The 18904-nt window shown below is 47.4% G+C and overlaps 1 protein-coding gene across 1 annotated transcript in view; it reads right to left on the bottom strand.

The window, feature by feature from the left end:
- The window catches only part of PPP2R2B (protein phosphatase 2 regulatory subunit Bbeta), a 66313-nt gene extending 53589 nt beyond the window's left edge, over positions 1-12724 (bottom strand). The window contains exons 1-2 of the mRNA XM_027902341.1: positions 12600-12724; positions 12388-12465 (exon numbers count right to left, since the gene is read on the bottom strand). Of these exons, the coding sequence (XP_027758142.1) occupies positions 12388-12465; positions 12600-12609 (88 nt within the window). The 5' untranslated portion in view covers positions 12610-12724. The remainder of the gene's footprint in view (positions 1-12387; positions 12466-12599) is intronic.
- Between the last annotated feature and the right edge of the window lie 6180 nt (positions 12725-18904).

Below are 18904 nucleotides of genomic sequence, written 5' to 3' on the forward strand. Positions count from 1 at the left end.
GGCTCTGCCGTGCCCAGCCCTGCCCAGCCCTGCCCTCCACCTCGCCTGGGTCAGCCATTCATTCCCTGTGCACACCTGAAATTCAGCATTCCAGCTTTATCCATCACTCCTGAGGCTGTGCCTCGTACTCCACAGGATCTCCAGGTGCCTCCAGCAAAAACAGCAGCTCAGGAAAGGCAGCATTGGGACTAGCTTGGATCCCCATCCCTGGGTGGGCCCTGGGACCCACTGGCCCCCTCCCAGGTAGCAGATGGGGCTGCTCCCTCACAAAACAAAAATATACCTCCTTTTTGGAGTCTCAGTGCAAGGACCAGGTGTGACCAAGGTCTCACCTGTGCTAATGGACCTTGCAGAGTCCTGCCCAGAGCTGCCAGTCTCCTGCTGCTTCCCAGGAGAACAGAGCTCCTTTCTCCAGGCTCCTCTTCAGACACCAGACAGGGAGAGATCCCAGGAATGGCCATGGCTGCAGTGACAGAAGTTTTCTCTCCTGTGTGGTATACAGTCTTCGTACTTGTTTACACTGATTCCCACTTTTGTAAATCTCCAGGAGAAAAGATGGGATGTGAGTATCACACAAGTTTAGAATAGGCTGGAATAACACTGCACTGGCAGGATAAATATAGAGGATTGCTTAAGACATCAGCCAGGTCTAGGCTTTCCTTACACTAATGAGACACCAACCTTTATCAAAACATAAACCCAATTGTGCTACCAGAGAATCATTATGAAGTAAAGCTCATGGGAGGGGAAAATAAAAACAAGAGACACCACGGGGAGCCTCAAAAGTTTGCACAACTTCTCAGAATGCCAGTGCTGTAAACCTAATATTTGTGTGTCACTAATATTTACATATAATCTACCTCATGTCATTTGGAAAAACAAACCTGGAAAACTGTTAATTAATAAAAGATATCACGTCTTATTAACGTTCATATAGTAATTACGAAAACCACATATCCATCTGTTAAGCAGTCAGCAAACAAGACAAACGACTGTGTTATGTTAAACAGATTATAAAATGCCTGAGGGAAAGAAATCTAATAGCCCCGACCCAGCCATGAATCAAGCAGCAGCACCCGGGCTCCAGCACACACAAACACACACATGTGCCTTTCCCGAGCCCTTTTCCTGAATTACACATAAAACCACCAGCAATGAGGTCAGTATGACATTAGGCATAAAAGTCTACATTGAAATGTGATGATGTGATCATTAAGATTTTATGGTCCTTAAAAAAAATGACTTCCTAAAATAGACAACTACCCCCCCACCTCCCAAGATGAGACTGGAACAATATGCAAAGTAACATTAAATCCAATTGCCTCTGTCCACATGGGAATCCAGCTACTTTAATCCAATTGAATAAACAAAACTGATTTCATTCCTGTCATGTTTGTGAGTGATTTCTGAACATTTAAAGGCAGAAACACTCACGCATGGAAAGTAATTGATTCATTAGCATGAACATGGTCAATCCATCCGTGTGTTCTCCGGACACCCAGCGCAGTCCGTGGAACTCTCCACACCCATCCTTCGTGCCGTGTTATGTGCACTGCTGGGGTGCCAACTTGTAGCAGTCTTACCGTGATTGCTCAACTAGAACAAGTAACTGTGCTCATTAAAGAGAGGCATTTGAACAGTGTATTTCACACGAGGTGTATTTCACACGTATCAGCAACTCCCTCCTCAGCAACACACACAGTACTGATGCAGGATGCCCTGGACAGGAGACTGTGTACCCTGCTCCTCCCACACCAACTGCAGGCTCCCCCAGGAGCTCTTGGTCCCCCAGCTTGTCCTGAGCACCTCCCACACTTCAGCTCTCTCAGCCCTTCCACTCCAACATGCCACAACCAACCAGAAAGAGTTCGTTTTCATCCTGCTGACTGCACAGTCTATTTTAGACCCATCCACACACCATCATATGGGCTATGGCAAAGAGGCTTCAGTGCTTCATTTTCCTGAGACCCAAATTTATAGGAGCAGAATGTCAAAGGTGTAACAGCAATGTTCCCCACACTCCTGCCCTCAAATAATCGGTGTCAGAAAAATATGAGCATGACAGTCCATCAAAGACATTCTCTGTGGCTCACACATGTGAAAATCCATCAGTGTGAATTTTATGGCTTTTAAGTTTCGACAACACAGAGAGTGATTCAAGCAGAGCAAACCTGCAGTGCCTTTCCTCTCAAGGACAGCTACCCTTGAAAAATTACAAAGCCAGCACAAAAAGAAGACAAAGATTTGAGGGCAGCCCGAGCAGTGGGGGATACGAATGGGCTCCTCTGCAGGCAATGCCTTTGTCGTGGAGCTGTCTGTGCGTTTGCAGTCAGGACACAGCACCCCAGAAGAAGATGGGGAGGTGTCTGCCTCCAGGGAAGGCACAGGACCCCCGGGGGGAACACAGCAGCACTGGGCAGCCTCTGTTCACCCCACTCAGGGCCAAGTCCCACTCATTGCTCTACACCAGGTGTCCTTGGGTCTGGACCTGCTCATGCACCAGGAATTGTCACTGCTGTTCTGCATCTCTCCTGAAAATGAGCATCTCTCAGCAACTCTAGACACTCTCCTCCCACAAGCTGCAGGGCTCCACACCCTCAGGCTGCCCCACCACAGGGAGCAATGGCCCCTGGTGGTGCTCATGCCCACGGGGACACCACAGGCAAGAACCATAGCAGGAACACGACTGCCTCATTTCCCAAACACTTTTGCCTCTTGCTCTTAGGCTGCTCCTGTTTTTAATCAGTTGTTTTCTTCTTCCATTATTCTGTCACTTAAGTCTTCAGATTAACAGTGGGGATGGAGAGAAGCCTAAGCCGCTATTAGCTGAAACAGGCAAGTCAATTAGCCTTCTTCAACAGAACAACATCTGACTATGTGGCAGCGGGTCAAAAAATGCACCTTGATGATTTTTCTTCATGGGTTAGTGTGGTGGGTTTGTTGCCATCTGCTTGTAAGTTGATTACTCTTTCATTTCAGCTGAGGAACATTGAATTTAAAGGCAGAATCAAGGCAAAAAATAAAAGGGAAGCCTTCTCATCAGCTCCTGCTTTTGAACACTTTGGTTTTGTTGTAAAATTTCCACTTCAGGGAGGTTATTGAGAAACCAGATTAAAGAGAAGTAACACCCGCCAGCAGGCATATATCAGCAGGGTCTGGACACGTGTGCCTGCCTGTTTGCCTGGATGTGCATGTGAAAATCCTGAACTCTGATGGCCACACGGACATGAGCTCCATGCAGGGTCTTACAGCCCCATTTCCAGAGGAAACGGAGCCAAAAGTCACACTGTCGTGCAACGCTACACAGAAAGGAAAATAGCAGCCAGCAGCACTGGAAACACGCAGGGACAAAAACCGCTGATGAAGTCCACAGAAACTGGTAAGAACTCACTAATGTAAGTGCTTAATTATATTGCTGAATGCGCATTGCCCAGACAAGAGGTGGCCCGTGGCCGTGGCCAGCTGACCGCTCCCGGATCACACGCTGGAAGAGGAAACACAGAAAACAGAGTGCTGAGCTGTATACTGGAAAATGTATTACTAAATGCCACGAACTTGCATTTGAAAGGAACTGCTGACTGTGAATAAATCCACCATATGGCTTTACAAAGCTGAGCGTGTTTATTTCCCAAATATAGCCAGATCAGCCCCTGACAGCCTGGTTTTCTTTTATAATCCACATAAAAAAATTATTTAGAGTGTAATATCAAACACGATTTGTTGGGTCGCTGGTGTAACAGAAGAAGTTCATGGTAGGAGCCAGGTCTCATGTACAGAAATCACACCTGCACAGCTCCACTACAGCATCAAACATTTATGGAATTTCTGAGACCTTTTGGGTGATCTTGTTCTACAAAACTGCCAGCAGAGAAAAGAAAAAAATCCTATTGTTTTTGTGAACGTCTTCACTGAGTCACATGTGTGGCCCTGTGGCCTGTGACATTCCTAGGTGGGGTTGGGGGAGATGGCACCCAAAACCTGAGGGGCTGCAGGCTGTCTCTGGGTATTTCCCACCAGGTCTGCCAAGCCAGGACAGCAGCTAAACATGCCTCTGGGTCTGACCAGAGTTGCTGAGCTGTGCCCATGGCTGTGCCAAACGGTGGGAGAAACGCCCATCCTTGCCCCAGCCCTGGGAAGGGGAATGATTTTGGCAATCCCACCAATACCCAGGCAAAGCTGCCCGTGATGGGGAACAACAAGTAGAGACAACTTTTTTTTTTCTTACAGGTAGGTCAGTCTGACCACACTCACCATCCTGCCTTCCCCAAGAGAGCCTAAAATAACTCAATTTGAAAGCAGCCCGAGATCTGCTCTGAAGCTCAGCCCCCGCCAGCTGCTCTCCCCTCTCACTCTGAAGCATTTCCCTGCAACCTCCATCAGGTCCCTTCCGAGTGGGAGGAATGACAGAAGGCACCTTTGTGCTGATTTAAGCACTAACTAAATATAGACAACAGGGGAACGCTGGGAAGCTACAGCTGAACCCATCTGTAGCGAGGGAAATACAGTCACAGAATGGAAATATCTCCAGAGCCTTGGAAACGTGCTCTTAATTCGGCTTTTGCTTTTGTTGAAGCCGGATTGACATGAAAATCGCAGGACGCCTGAGCTCCCGGCAGCCTGAAGAGACCGCCTGTCACATGGGACTGGGATCAGCGCGGGAGTGGGACGGGGAGCAGCGCCCCACCACAAACTGCGGGACACGAAAAACCATTTTCAAACCCCTCCGGCGCCAGGGCAGAGCATCCACAATTAAAAGTATTTTTTATTCAAACAAACAAACAAACTAACAAACCAAAAGCCCTCAGCGACATTTTCTGTCGTTAAAGACGAGCGGGGCAGCAGGACCGGTCAGGGGCGAGGCCGCCCCGAGCATCCCCCGCAGGGCTCGGGAGCGGCGGGGAGTCAGAGCCCCGCGGGGAGACGCCAAAGGACGGAGCCGGAGGGGCTGGTACAGAGACCCCCAAGGGCCCCGATCCCGGCACCGAGCGCGCCCCCGCCCGGCAGCCGGCGGGAGCGCGCCCGCGGCGGGATAACGGGGCGGGATAACGGGGCGGGGCCGGGCGGGATAACGGGGCGGGGCCGGGCGCAGGTGATTCCAGGTGTGTTTTTGAGCACGAGTTCCGAGCCCCTGCCCTGTGTAGCAGTGGCACCTCCCCGCAGGTGGAGCTCGCCTCCCGCGAACAAGCGATATCTGGTTTGTTTTTTTTTCAAGATAAAATCTGCAGCGGTGAGGCCTGGAGACGAAGCTTTAGCACTCAACGCCCTCAAAGAGCTGTTTAAGCAAACCACACGCATCCCCCCATGACCCCCCTCCTGTGGCAGAGCTAATTGAGAGCCACCATTTCAACTGTATTAATTAAAACTTTAAAGACTCCTAACTCAGCAGAATCACCTCCTGCTCGACATTCATTCCCACTCTCTATAATGAACTCTGTGGTCAGGAATTTTCCTTTTCTTGGCCATCCAGCACGAAGAAGTGTCCCTAAAGAGCAAAGTGTAAAAGGACTGACTGGTCCCAGTTTCTTCCACCCAGCCCACACAGCGGCCTGATTCCAGTCAATCACCACCAAAGTCAACCCCGTGTTACCCATACAAGTTCTGTGGCCCTGCCCATTGCCCACCCGAAGGGAATCCCCCAACAACCCCCTTGGCAGGGCTTGCTCAGATGCTCAGAAGGGTCGCAGGGGATGTGAACATTAGTTCATTTAAAATAGCAGCTCAATGTCATGCTCATGAGAATTTAAAACCAAATTCAACCCCACCCTCTACCCAACATCTTTAAGAGAACACAAATGAGGTCATGTTTCAGCCTGGAAAGCTGGTACAAAAACACAGGCTTTTGAAACAATTAAAGCTGAGCTCCAAGTCAGGCCATATCTGAGCCTATGAGTTACCAGGCTTTTTAGTTTTTCCTCCATTAAAAAACAAACAAACAAACAAAAAAACCAACACCTATTTCAGCACAGTTCTATCACTTCTAGCTGTAAACTTACCACAGTGTAAGATCATGTGAGTGATCATGGCCTCAATATATAAATATTTATACTATCAGAGCTCACTTACAGACACAAAGCACTTTTATGTGGCTTTAAGAGGTTTAGAAATGCCGCTCACAAGAATTAAAAAATTCCATCCCAAACTGATGTGAGCACAGAATGAGCTCAGACCTCCATCCCTATTTATCCGGCTTTCAGCCGTGAGCTCCCAGCTCAGAGCCCAGCATCCATACAGGGGTGGGACCCACTCATACAAGGAGCAGCAGCAGATACAAAATTGTTATTTTTTTGGTAAAAGGCCTTGATGTGGACAGAGTAAGAAAAAGTGCAAATCAGTGCAGCCAAGGAAAGGTATTTCCAGCTCCTGAGCTACCACAACAAAAATACAGGAGCCCTGACCCTCCCCAGTGGAACAAAGTGACCCACCTGCATCACCGCTGAGCCTGAACGCCAGCACTTCAGCCTGGTAACAAACAGCGGGTTGGGCATCCTGCCAGGTCCTGAGCAGCATCCCTGCCATGCCCAGCCAGGACACAGCTCAGTGTCTCAAATTAAAGCAGCCCAACAACTCGCCTCTCCTGTCCCTGCTGTGGCACATCACCCACCTCACACCGGGAACCAACCCTCGAGTGGGGCCGTGCTCTGGGATTCACCTCCTTCAGGCCAACAGGAATGAAAGAAGAGAAATAGGTGTCACAGAAACAAGGCCTTAAGCTCACTGGGAGGAGGAATAGTTTCCACACACCGTGCTCCTTCAGCTTGACACTATGCCTTGTATTTTGGATAGGGAATTTGCCCTTTTTCCCCAAGCCACAATCCAGTTCTTTGTGACCATGCAGAATTAACCTCATTTACTACTGTGGAACAAACTGACCAGGCAGTTGGACTCCTGCACATGGTGCAAGTCCTGATTAATCTAAGACCTGTGATTAGAGCCAGTCTGATGTTCTTCACTCAAAGAGAGGGTTGGCATTCAGAATGAGAAACTGCAGAACAGCTAAATCAAGAAATGCAATTATTGTAGAAAGCTCAATCTTTACTTGGTGTTCTCCTCCATCAGCCTTACACTAATGGCCTCTCTTCATGTAATTATAGACTATTAGTTACACCAAACCATATTTGCGTACTTACACAACCATACCGTACCTCTAATTCACACCATCCTGTAGGATTAGTGCTGCTGCAAACTTAATTTATGTGGGTTTCATTCCAGGGTCATTCAGGACTTCAGTGAAGCTCCCAACTGCTGATGCCCAATTAACTCAAGTCAGAGCCATTGGAACGGCTCACCAGGAAAATCAACCCACCCATGGTCAACACAGCAGGAACAAAACTGACAAGCTGGTGGTAAGTGTGAGGGTCATCATAATAACAAAGGTAAAGTCTTCAAAACAGAAACCTGGATGTTTTAGGTTGACTGCAGGCCAAGGATTTTGTGTGAGAACTCTCCAGCATGTGGACTGGGGTTTGCCCTGTGGCACACCATGCAGGGACCGAGTGCAGTGGAAGAGCCAGCTGCTCACCAGGCACTGGTCAGCCACCAGCCAGCTGGTCCCTGCTCTGTCCCACTGACAGGGTGGCATTGGGGACCAGGAGCTTTACAGCACATTTTAAACAGTTCCCAAGCAGACCTTCCTTCACATTGTTAATTGGCCTGTTCCACTGATCCCACTGAAACCTGAACACACTTCCTGTGGTCACCCATGGAGGAATCTGCTGTCTGGAGTGTATGAGGAAATCATTATTACTTTTTACATATATCACTCAAAAATATTCCAAAGGCCAAAAGCTTGACCTAAAGGTGCCCCCAAGGCAAAGAGCTTAGTTTTAAGGTGCCTCTGGCTGAGCTTTCATGTTAAAGGCCCCTACAAAGATAACCCTCTAGCTTAAGGGCACCTTTGAGCTAAGCTTTAATATCAGCTCTAACATAAGTGATTAAATATCCTGGCCTTCATGTCACCTCCACTGGAACCTCCAAAACGCTGGTTCAAAGCCTGGTTACAAACTGAGGAGACATGGAAAAACAGAAATCTGTAAAAGGCTTCAGAGAAAACAAACAGAAAGTTACCTCAGGGCTACTGAAACATGGGTACTGCTCCACTCTTTGGAGCATTTGTGAGCCAGGGAACTACTCATCCAAATGGTCTGGGAATTATCATAACTTCTGAATGGGAAAAGACACAGGATCTACAGAAAAGGGAGGAGCTGCTCTGACTTATAAAGCAGCAAAGATCAGAATTCATCCGTGCCCTCCCTCGCCCTCCAGACGCGCAGCCTGTAATTTGGAAGCACACATAATTCCTGAAGATTAAATGTAAATTTGCCTTCTGTTTGAACTGCTGCAGGACAGACCTGGACTGCTGGTGGGGGGAGAGTTCCCCGTGGCCGGCCCAGCTCCCCATGGGCTGGGGCAGCAGCAGTGGGCACCACGCCGGGACTGGGCCAACAGCCCCCGCTCGTCCTGGCAACCCTCGGGGCAACGCCGGAGGCTGTGCCCTCCCTCGGGGGATGCCGGAGTTCGGGCACAAGGACTGTCTGTCCCCGGGGCAGGGCAGAGCAGGGCTGCACCACCGGCCCGTGCCCAGGCTCTCTGGGGACAGTCCCTGCCCTGTGCCTCTGTCGCAGCTGCAGCCCTGGCAGAGCCCCGGCGCGGTGCCAGCCGTTCTTCAGAGGCCTTGAAAGAAACACTCATTGTCAAATACATCCAATTTACCCCATTGATTTTTAAAAAATCTATTTATTCAGCTGCCTCTTCATGCAGGACACTGCTCTTACCTGGGTTCTCTTCTTGGTTTTGCTATTCATTTATTTAGCCTGGAACAGGGTCCTTTACACTCTCCAAACCTCAGTTTCACCCCAAGTTTATTATATGCATCTGATAATGGGTCTAAGAAACAGTTCTGTTCAGGTTTCATTCTTTCTATATTGTTTGCAATGGAGAAGAGTGGATGGTACACTGATGTGACATTCTTTCTCTATTTTTTTTTTTCTCTCAGTAGTCTCATATGACCTCCCCTAAAACAGCAAGGTCTGCTTCTCCATTGACTTACTTATTCCAGTACAACAATCCAGAAGTGACTTATTCAGGATATCTTAAGAGACTATATGCCTTTGGACAAAGTCAACAGGAAAACAAAAGAAAACTTCAGAGAAATTTTCAGAGAACTTCATAGTTAGTTATCCACTGAGATCATTTTATCTGCTTAGAACTTCAGAGAAACTTTAAAACAAACAAAAAAAAAGTCTATACTGTCTGCTTTGCACTGAACTACAGAAACCCCAGTTAATGTAAGAACTTAGGCTGGAGTGTCATCAGCTGCTGCCAAGTGCTCCCTGCTTGCCCCTTTCACTGCACATCCCTGCAGCGTTCGCCTGGATTTTCCTCTCAGATCAGGTTGGTTCTTCAGTCACGCACACAGACTCATGAGTCTACAGAAAACTGGCTGACAGGGTGGTGGTTTCGCTCACTGACTGATTTTGTTTAGGGCAAATGTGGAAAGCCGCCGCGGTTCCACACGGGGAACAGCCGTGCTGGGAATGTAAATCCCGCGGAGCTGTTGGGTGACTGCAGATGGTCCGCAGACCCGTCCGGCAGCTCCCACACCGCATCACACGGGGATGAATCCGCAAGATCGGGCTCTCCGGTGGGAGAGTCCCACCGAAGTCTCGGCGAACACTGCCCCGGTACTTTGCATTCCTACCTTGGAAACGCAAAGTTCAAACACTGCTGAGAACACTTCCCTTTCCCCAATTTCTGCAGAGCTGTTTTCGCCAAGACCTGGAAACAGACTCTGCCGGTGGAGGGAGAGGGCTCGGGTAGCCGGAGGCGGGCAGAGCCCGGCAGGATGGTTCCATTTCCTCGGGAATATCCGGATGCATTAAAGGCCACATCTACAAGCTACACGCAGCCGGAGCCGTGCAGCACCGTCACCGCAGCTCCCGCGTTCCCGGCGGTGCCCGCCGGGCCCCCGCGCCCCCCGCGCCCCCGCGTACCTTCCGCGTGGCAGCTGGCGGAGCGCAGCGCGCCGGGCGGCCGGAACAGGTACGGGAGGTACCGCGAGAAGCATTTCATCTTCCGCCCCGGACCGAGCTAAAACACCGACCGATACCGGCGGGGAGGGCCGGTCCCCGGGCTGCCGGCCCGGCCCCGGCGGAGCGGAGCGCTCCGGCCCGGCCCCGCCGCCGCATCGGCTGCGGCGCGGCCGGGAGCGCTGACTAAGCCCGTCCCGCCCGCAAACACACCCCCGGGCCCCGCAGGAGCCGCAGGGCCCCGGGCCGGGGCCGTCCCAGCCCGCCCCGCTCCGCCGCGGCCCCCCCCGGCCGGCGGGAACCGAAAACCGGGAGAGCATCCCTGGGGAGGCGGACGCGTGTCCCGAATCTGCCGCGCTCCCGGAGCCAGAGCCGAGCGAGCAGCCCCGCATCGCGCCAGCCCCGAGGAGATTTCACCTCTTGGGTTTGCGCTAATCCGTTTTCTACACTAGACTGCTAATTATCAACGTATCAAAATAGGGAAAGATCCCTAAAACTTTTTTTTTCCTTTTGGCAGCAAGGAAATGTAGTTCAAAGCACTAGGACACCACAACGGCAATCAGCAACATCATGTACTTCACGTTTAACACTGAAATCAGTGTTTGAGCATCTGAAAGATGTCCCAGCCTCCCATGTATACACAAGGGAGCTCATTCATCCCCACAGTTGCGTCGGTTAAAGGATCCATTACACCCGTGGTTTCATCGAGACAAGTACCATGGACTGTGATACCATTCTTCAAGTTAAGGAAAGCAACAAACAAGGAAAGAGCAAAATTATAAAGTTTGTGTAGATCTGTTCGCGTGGCTTCACATGTGTGGAAAAGAGCAAGCAATTAGTACTGAATTAATGCAGAATTATTGGCAATATTTGAAGTATCATTTGAAAACCAGATGACAGTCCATTCTGCTGAAGGAGGGAGGCCCTGCTGCGTTAAAAGGTGCAGAACATTGTAAACACAATAGTAACATCTTTCACCTGACTGTACACAACTACATGGTTCCTAATTACTAATGAAATCACCTTGTGCAAATTCAGGGTGCTTGGATGTTGCCAAGAGTTCTGAAGGTCAGAAATGTGCCACAAAGATTTGCATAACAGTAACAAGTTATAGATGAACTTCTGATGAAGGTGAGGTATCTGTGGTACCACATGTATGATTTAATTCATGTATGTATACAGCTGTAGCCACACTCGTGCACATGCAGATACAAACACAAACCAGCACAAGAGCCAAAGCCCATCCCACACCTAAAACTCTCATAAGCTTCTTGCTCAGTCGTGGTGATTTCGTTTGTACCTGTTGGCCAGATTCAACACAACAATGGTCACCTTTTTGTTACTGATTTCACTGAATACAGCTTTTGAGCATTATCCATCAGATAAAAATCAGAAGTTACTCTCCTGTCATCATGTCTCTGAATTCCTCCAGCATTGAGTCTCCAATGGTAAAAAAAGAAAACTTATAACCCTCAGCTGATAACTGCTTACATTAAGACGAGAATAGTGAGCAAGAAGAAGCAACCTAACATTTCATTAATCCTAAAGTAGCAAACAAGTACTCCTGGTTATTTACAAAGTTCTGCAGATTCTACAGTAAAAGCTCAAAATGCTTGCAAACAATTTTGGGGAAAAAAGAAAAAAGTAGAAAAATTATTTTGGCTTTAATTGCTGTGGTGGGTTTTTTTCTCCAGAGATTTAATAAATTATTAAATATTCTCCTGAGTACTGTGCCCCACTGCAGTCTCCAGTGGCTACAGAGTGAAAACTTCTTCTGCAAAAGCAGCATAACAGAACTGCCACTGAAGTGGGGCAGGTGACAGTGCTCCAGGAAAAGCCACATTCCCACCAGGATAAGTCAGAACTCCACTGTCAAAGGCCTGGGCTTACTCAATCCTCTTAGTCTTACAAGACTGTGCTTTTAAGGAAGTCATCACACTTCAAGGATCACAACAAAGTAGAAGAAATGCATCTAACGGCCCATGATTCTGTAAATCTGTGATTCTCTCTCAGTTCCAGAACTGACTCCAGTAAATGAGGTTATAGTGGGAGAGGCTGTCTTGCAATTCCCTGAAAAACTCTCTAACTAACAGCTGAAAACCAAAAGCAATTCTGTTTCAAAGACTACTGATATGTTTAAGCCATGATGCCTTCAAATAAATTCTTGGTTCAGTGGCTAATTTGAGAAACCCATCTCTTCCAGATGCACAAATACATAAGGAGGGCAGAAACCAAGGAGTGTTACTGAGCTCTGTGCCAGCAGCTCCCAACAACAGGGAACAACCTCCCTGCATACCAGCCAGGCGAGATGTATGTGGCAAGTTATTTTTGATCACAGCTACAAAAGGAAAAATAAACTTACCTTCTGTCACCCCAATGTCTATAGTTCCTTTTACCTGACTGAAGCACCACAACACATCCTGCATGAGGCTTCCAAATCCTGCCAGGAAAACACACGCAGAAAGAAGATACGATCACACTGGTGCTTCACTTGTCCCTTTTTAAACAAACACATGCACACACATGCACATCCAGATATCTGCAGTCCCTGCATGAAGATAAATATCTGCTCACCTGGTATCATTCTCCCATGCAAAGTGCCAAGCTAGCACTGTGAGGCTGAGAGCATCGTGCCCGCGTTATGAATCGCCCGTCTGTTCCCTCCGTGCCAGGGCAGGGCTGTTGGGAAACGGAGCCATCGGAGTCAGTCCCCTGCACATCACTGGCAGCAGCACAGCAGTCAGGAGGCCCTGTAGTCATGGTCTTTGTCACAGCCTCTCTCCATCAGAATACTAATGCCCCCAGTCATTCCCAGCACTGTTAAGGAGGGAGCGAAACAGAGGAAAAAAGATCTGCCCCTACTACCACAAGAAATTTTGTCCCCATTTGTGGTCAGTGTAGTTGTGAACTGCTTGGCAATGAACCCAAGCAGCATGGAGCTGCTTTACAGCACATCATAACACTGTAAATCAAAATCTGTCTGGAATCACAAGTGTCCTGTAGCTGCTTAAAAAAAAAATTACAGGCATTTCTATTGCAAGTCCTATTATTAAGCTGTAGAGCTCTCACTTGTGTTTGCTGTTGCAACAATACTCTGTGTTTAGACTCTCTGAAAGAAATTAGGATTTTATCTACTGTTGTTCCTTGTTTTCTTGACAGCTCAACAGAATTTCCCTTTCTGCAACACAGTTTTCACTGTTCAACAAAAAATCCACTGCCTCAAAGGACAACTTGCTTCCTTTCATCCTAACACGTTTTATGTCAAAGCATTTCCAGACATGAAGAAAACAGCACAAGGGAGCCCTGAGGACAGGAAATATCATCTTACCTGTTTTACACACAGGTGAAATGTGTCACAGAAAATGTGAGTGTTTCACACTCAGCAGGTGTGATACTGGGCTCAGCCAGGGGGTTGTGCCATCAAGACTTGTTATTTCCCTGCAAAAGAAAAGGAAAAACTGGGATTGGCAGATAATGTCAATCAGCAGATAGGACTGAGTTATATGGACTATGCCATGGCCTATCTGAATGTCTTTGTGAGATTTCTGACTGATTTTATTTAATATTTGGTATATTAATAGAGCTATATATAAAAAGTAATGTAACCCTCTTGAATATGTAATAGCTACAAAATCAAGAGTGAGCTTTATTGGATGATTGAAGACAAATATGGGGGGTGGAAATGAAGCTTTAAGAGTATGAAAAGTTCTGGAATCTGAGGGTATGAGGTGATCAGATTATGGAAGGTTATTAAGTTCAGTGAAGTTTCTGACTTGAGGTGTCTGAACAGTGGAAACAGCTACAAAATGTGACAGGAAAATGCAAAAAGAAAAAAAATTACAACTACAAAAACAGGTCTTGCCAAGCTCTTGGTAAAGTCTGCTTCCTCCCTTTGACTTCTCCTCCCGAGTAATCCCCAGGCCTTTGACCCTGATGTTTTTACATCTGCTAACCTGTAAATGCCTCACACTGCAGCTTTATTAATGTCAGTTTAACATCCATGTGTGTAATGAATGTCTGATACTTTAATGCTGTTCGGTTACTACTGTTTTGCAGAGATTTTTATGCTTATAAACACATCTGTTTCATTTTATGTGATTGTTTTGAAGAAACCACAAACAACCATGTGTTTGATGACATTTTCTTCATGTTTTCAAAGCATCTCTCAGGAACAGCTGCTGCTGAAGACATTAATGAAGAGTTTTTGGCAGTGGGAATGCGAAGTTGTACATCTGAATTCTTCAAAATACTGAGGCACCTACAAAAGAAAAGCCAGGTATATATAAGGTCGTGAGTACATGATTACACACACTGCTTTTACAGCTGAGATGCAACTGCCTCACACATGTCCAGGACATAGGGAACAATTATCCAGAACTCCTGGTTTCCATTTTTAATCTTGATCTGCAGTGGCTTGGCATCCTGCCTTCTCTGGGAGTTCAGTCCTGACAGATACATGCAAAGTGTCCTGAATAACAGAATCTTCTAAGTTTTTGCTCAAGCAGTCCTTTCTGGTTGGGTGTACGCTTGCCAGGAATTTTGTTGTTGTGGGCCTAGAAATAACATGAGAGCTGCTTAAAGATGCACCAGCCAAGCCTTATTAATCACTGCCAAGAACTACCTCCCTTAGCCCACAGCAGTATCTTGAAAAAAGGCCTTTGTCTATGCTGGCAAAAAGTACCCCTGAGACCAGGTGCTGTCCAGGCAGCCCGTGACAGAGAGGGCATGGAGCCCTCAGTCCCCTGCCAGGGGCTGTGCCAGCGCTGGTGGCACCTGTCTGTCACCAGGGAGCAGTGCAGTCGCTGTCAGGGTTCAAGCCCGTGTAGTTAATGTCTGAGTCTGTATGGAAGGAAATAAACCCGAGGGAAAGCTGTTTGTGAGTAAAGGGGGAGGGGGAGGATGAAATACCACACCCAGACAGTGGGGAGATGATCATTTTCCAGAGGCTCTGCGGTGCTCGTTGCAGCTCGGGCAGAAGCTTTGGTAGGAGTGACAGTGAGTCTCTGACATCTGGGCAGTTTGCAGGGCTCTGTCTCAGATCTTCCCTGTCATAAACGTTGTAGCTCAGTATATTTTTTGCCCAACAGACTCTGACAGGATCTGTGCCTGTCCTCACTGCTGTGGTTCTCACACTGACATCAGGGATGGTTTATTCCTGCTTTGCGCTGGAAGTGCTGACAGCAGCAGTCAGGATTTCTCAGCCTTTGGTATCCCCAGACTCCCAGAGCACAAGCACTACACTGTTACAGACACCAGGCTGGGAAAAAGCCTGTAAATAATTAAGCTTCTCTTCGATATATTGGAGAGGGGTGATTTAAAGAAAGGTATTGTGTTTTTCAAGGTTTACTGCTGACTTAATTCCTGACATTCCTCTGTGGACCACATAGACATCACCTGTAATTCTTGGAGTTGTTTCTCTTAGAATGTCAGTTCTTGCTGTAAGGATGGGATTTCACTAATTAAGGACATGTCTTGTGATATTGATGTATATAGCAATCTTGTCTGCACTTGGTCTCTCTCTTGCCAGCATGCAAATTAAATGCCTTTTCATTCTAAGAATTCGAAGAACTCTTTTAAGAATCAAATATTCCCAGGAAAAGGCTGAACATGGATATTGATTAATTTTATGGTGTCTGCTGCAAACTGCACTGAATCCAGCCCTGGAACTGGATGAGTCCTAATGCTGGGAGCAGTGGGAGAGCATCCATTTAAGGTGCACATGACAGGCTGGGAATGCCGACAGGGATGGTGTCCCAGTGGGAAAGGTTACGATACATACTAGCGAAAAGGAGTGGGAGCAGGAATACTTTTACATTCCAGCCACCTATTGACACCTCAAGTGACCATGGCCCCGAGTAAATGAACAAGCTCCATTTCATCACAATAAGAACAGATGCACAAAGAAGTTGTTGGAGTCACTGTTAACATCCCAGCTTGCTGGAGGAGAGCTGTCATGCACTCACTGTTGATTTGTCTACGCATTTATTTATGCAAAAACTTAAAGCTTTACTTAAGACTTTTGTTTCCATATAAACATTTTCCCCCTAGTTGTTTTTGGCAGTATAAATATTATGGAAAGGGTTTAAAAAAATCAAGACAATGAAGATTAGGTGGTCTTCATTGTGGCAAAAGAAGGGAAACGTAAGTGAAGTGAGGTAGATTTTCTTTTGCATCTACCCATATCAGAAAAGAGATTCCCCCTATTCCAGGTGTAAATAGAGCTGAAGGAAAGGAATGTATGAGGAATAACTAAGTGGGAAAGGAAGGCTGCAGTGAAGGGAAACCCCTTGGTACAGGAGGGAATGTGGAGAGCCTGGTGCTTTGACTGTATATTATGGAGACAGGGACAAGGACTCTTCATTGCCAGTGGAATCTCCATGATTTTGCTATCTTTTTACCAGGAACAGTGTTAGACAAGGAATATGAAGCTGCAGGTAATGTTATCATTAATATATGAAAGCTTTTATTCAGTAGTCTCTCTGTAGAGCATGTCTTCCCTCTGCAGTCACTTTAGACTCTGAAATCCAGTTCTATCTTAAATTCTAGTGACCCCTAGCTGAGGAGTCCTAGTGCTTCACATCCTGCAGCCAGGAGTAGCCACTCCTCAGCGTGTTCTCTGAACCAGAGCTCAGACCCTACAGGAATCTTGCTGGGATTGGTGTATTTAAAAATTCTCTTCTAATGCAGGCTCGGGGTACTGTGGTTCCCACCACAAAAAGGATGCCCAAGGTGTTTTCAGGAGCAGCCACCCCACAGCACATATCAGAGTGAGTGCAGGTGCCATCATCTGTGCTGCACCAAGGGCCAGGGTGTCTGTGAATGGGATGAGACTCTAGGAACAGATTTGCCTATCCAGAAAAACCTTGCTCCCTGATCGTGGGAGAGACAGCACAGAGCCTGTGCTGCTGGAGGGGAGCCCTGGGTAGTCCATGCCTTTGGACAGGATGGAGTGAGTTTTAACCTCAGTTAAATATGTGTATCCTATTTGTATGGGCTTTGGGATGGGCATCCACCTGCAAAGTTACAGGATCCTTCTAATTCAGTAGGAGCTGTGGGCAGTGTGTTAAGGTGAGTCCACTTTAACCACCGGATATGCCAGCAATGGGTATTGAAATCTGACTCATTGCAGATATACCTAATGTTAAAGTTCACTAGAGGGTTACAGCTGAGTTATGGCTGTTCAGTGTAATTTCACTTTTTTTAAGACTTAAGGTTCCAGGAAATACATAGAGTAGTCTGGCAAAATGTTTTTGTAAGCCATTGATAAAAATTAGTTTGGCACTTGAAACAAAAATATAGTTGTCTGAATAGTTAGAACTGTAAAAGAGAATAAAACATTATTTTTAATTATTTTTAATTCAGTGGCAGCCCTCTCTGACCTTTGCAGACCCCAGGGGTTTGCCTGGGCTGGAGGCCGGGGGATTCGTGTGCTGGAGGACGACACAGGTTGGTGGCCGGAGCCTCTCGAAAGAGAGGGATCAGCCGTGCCTCCTCTCCATTAGAAGGCACCAGAGATCCACCGTGGCGCTCCCATTTCTCCAGCCGGGAAAGCTGGCGGTGGCTGTTGCACATAACGGGTGCCTCGGAGAGCCCACTTCACTTCCCCGAATTTCTTTTTCTAGTCCCACTGAAAAAATTCCCCTGCTTGAGACCTCCCTCTGCTTGAGAGCCTCCTTTTACTGAGCTGACACAGTAGGAAAGCTCCATTCTCAGGAAAACTGAGGGAAATGTCTACTAGGGTTTTTTTTCTCAGTGTGCTCTCTGTTTATTGCAGACCCAAGCCTGGGCTGAGGGACACGAGGTTCTCTGTCTCCCGTGGAAAATTAATCCCTCACCAGCTCTCGACACACCGAGCAGAACTGTGTTTTCCCGTTGCCCAGCGGGGTTGGACCAGGTGCCCCTGCATTCCGGGGGACAGAGTTGGCTGTTCTGCAGGAGCTGTTGCAGAAGAGCTGCCTTCTGTCATCTCATTTGCTGCTTCTTTGGCCTACTCAGTAATTAGGCTTTAATATTTAATTTCTGCCAACATACAGAGATCCTGAAACTCTCCAGATGACCCACTATGCAGACAACAACTCTGGACTAGTACTTTTGTAACATTTCCGCTTCTGGTTCCACTGATCCTCCTGAATTATAGCTTTTGTGGGAAATAAAATCTGAAGAATAATATTTAGAAAAAAATTCTAATGACTTAAGGTAAAAAATTTCAAATTTCATTTAAACCACTAATGTGAAAGATCAAAAAGAAAGGATCCTCAGTTCAGCAAATTTTAGTCCATTTAGGAAAAGCTGCTTTGGGCATGCAGAAGACCACAGGTGGATCCTCCGAAAGGTGGGGGAGGGAATCTTGGGCCTCCCCTGATGCTGGAACTGTAGATAAATCACTAACCATGCCCTGCAGCATGAATGTGTTATCCTATCCACCACAGATGGGTAAACCACTTTGTTACTTGACTTCTGTGTGGTAACTGCTGGATCCCCATCCTTGCTGTAAGGCTGTGCTGGTCATCTCCCAGGACAGGAGTTGGGTTCCTAACACACCTGCCCCCAGAGCCCTGGTACGTGTCCTCACCTCAGGGCTGGGGGCTGAGAATGAGTGTCCCCTGGCCCAGCTCTGCAGGAATCCAGCCTCTTTCTCCTTCTCCAGTCCATGGGTTTATTTTTCAGATAATTTGATTTGTTTTAGATAGTTTTAGGGGACTCCAAGCTATGTTTCAGCATGGTTCTGCTGTGGTGTTTTAAATAATACAAGAGTATGGCTAAAGCTGGATAATTGCTCTGAGTTCTGTCTGTCCTGGAGTAAGGACTGCTCTCCCTTGGAGCTCGAGGAGTCTGAACCTGTTGCTGGCATTCAGGAATGAGAAGGTAAGCCAGCGTTG

This window comes from Empidonax traillii, unplaced genomic scaffold (assembly GCF_003031625.1).
Source record: "Empidonax traillii isolate 1590-97213 ecotype Southwest subspecies unplaced genomic scaffold, ASM303162v1 scaffold22:size5013007, whole genome shotgun sequence".
In the NCBI taxonomy this organism is placed as follows: domain Eukaryota; kingdom Metazoa; phylum Chordata; class Aves; order Passeriformes; family Tyrannidae; genus Empidonax; species Empidonax traillii.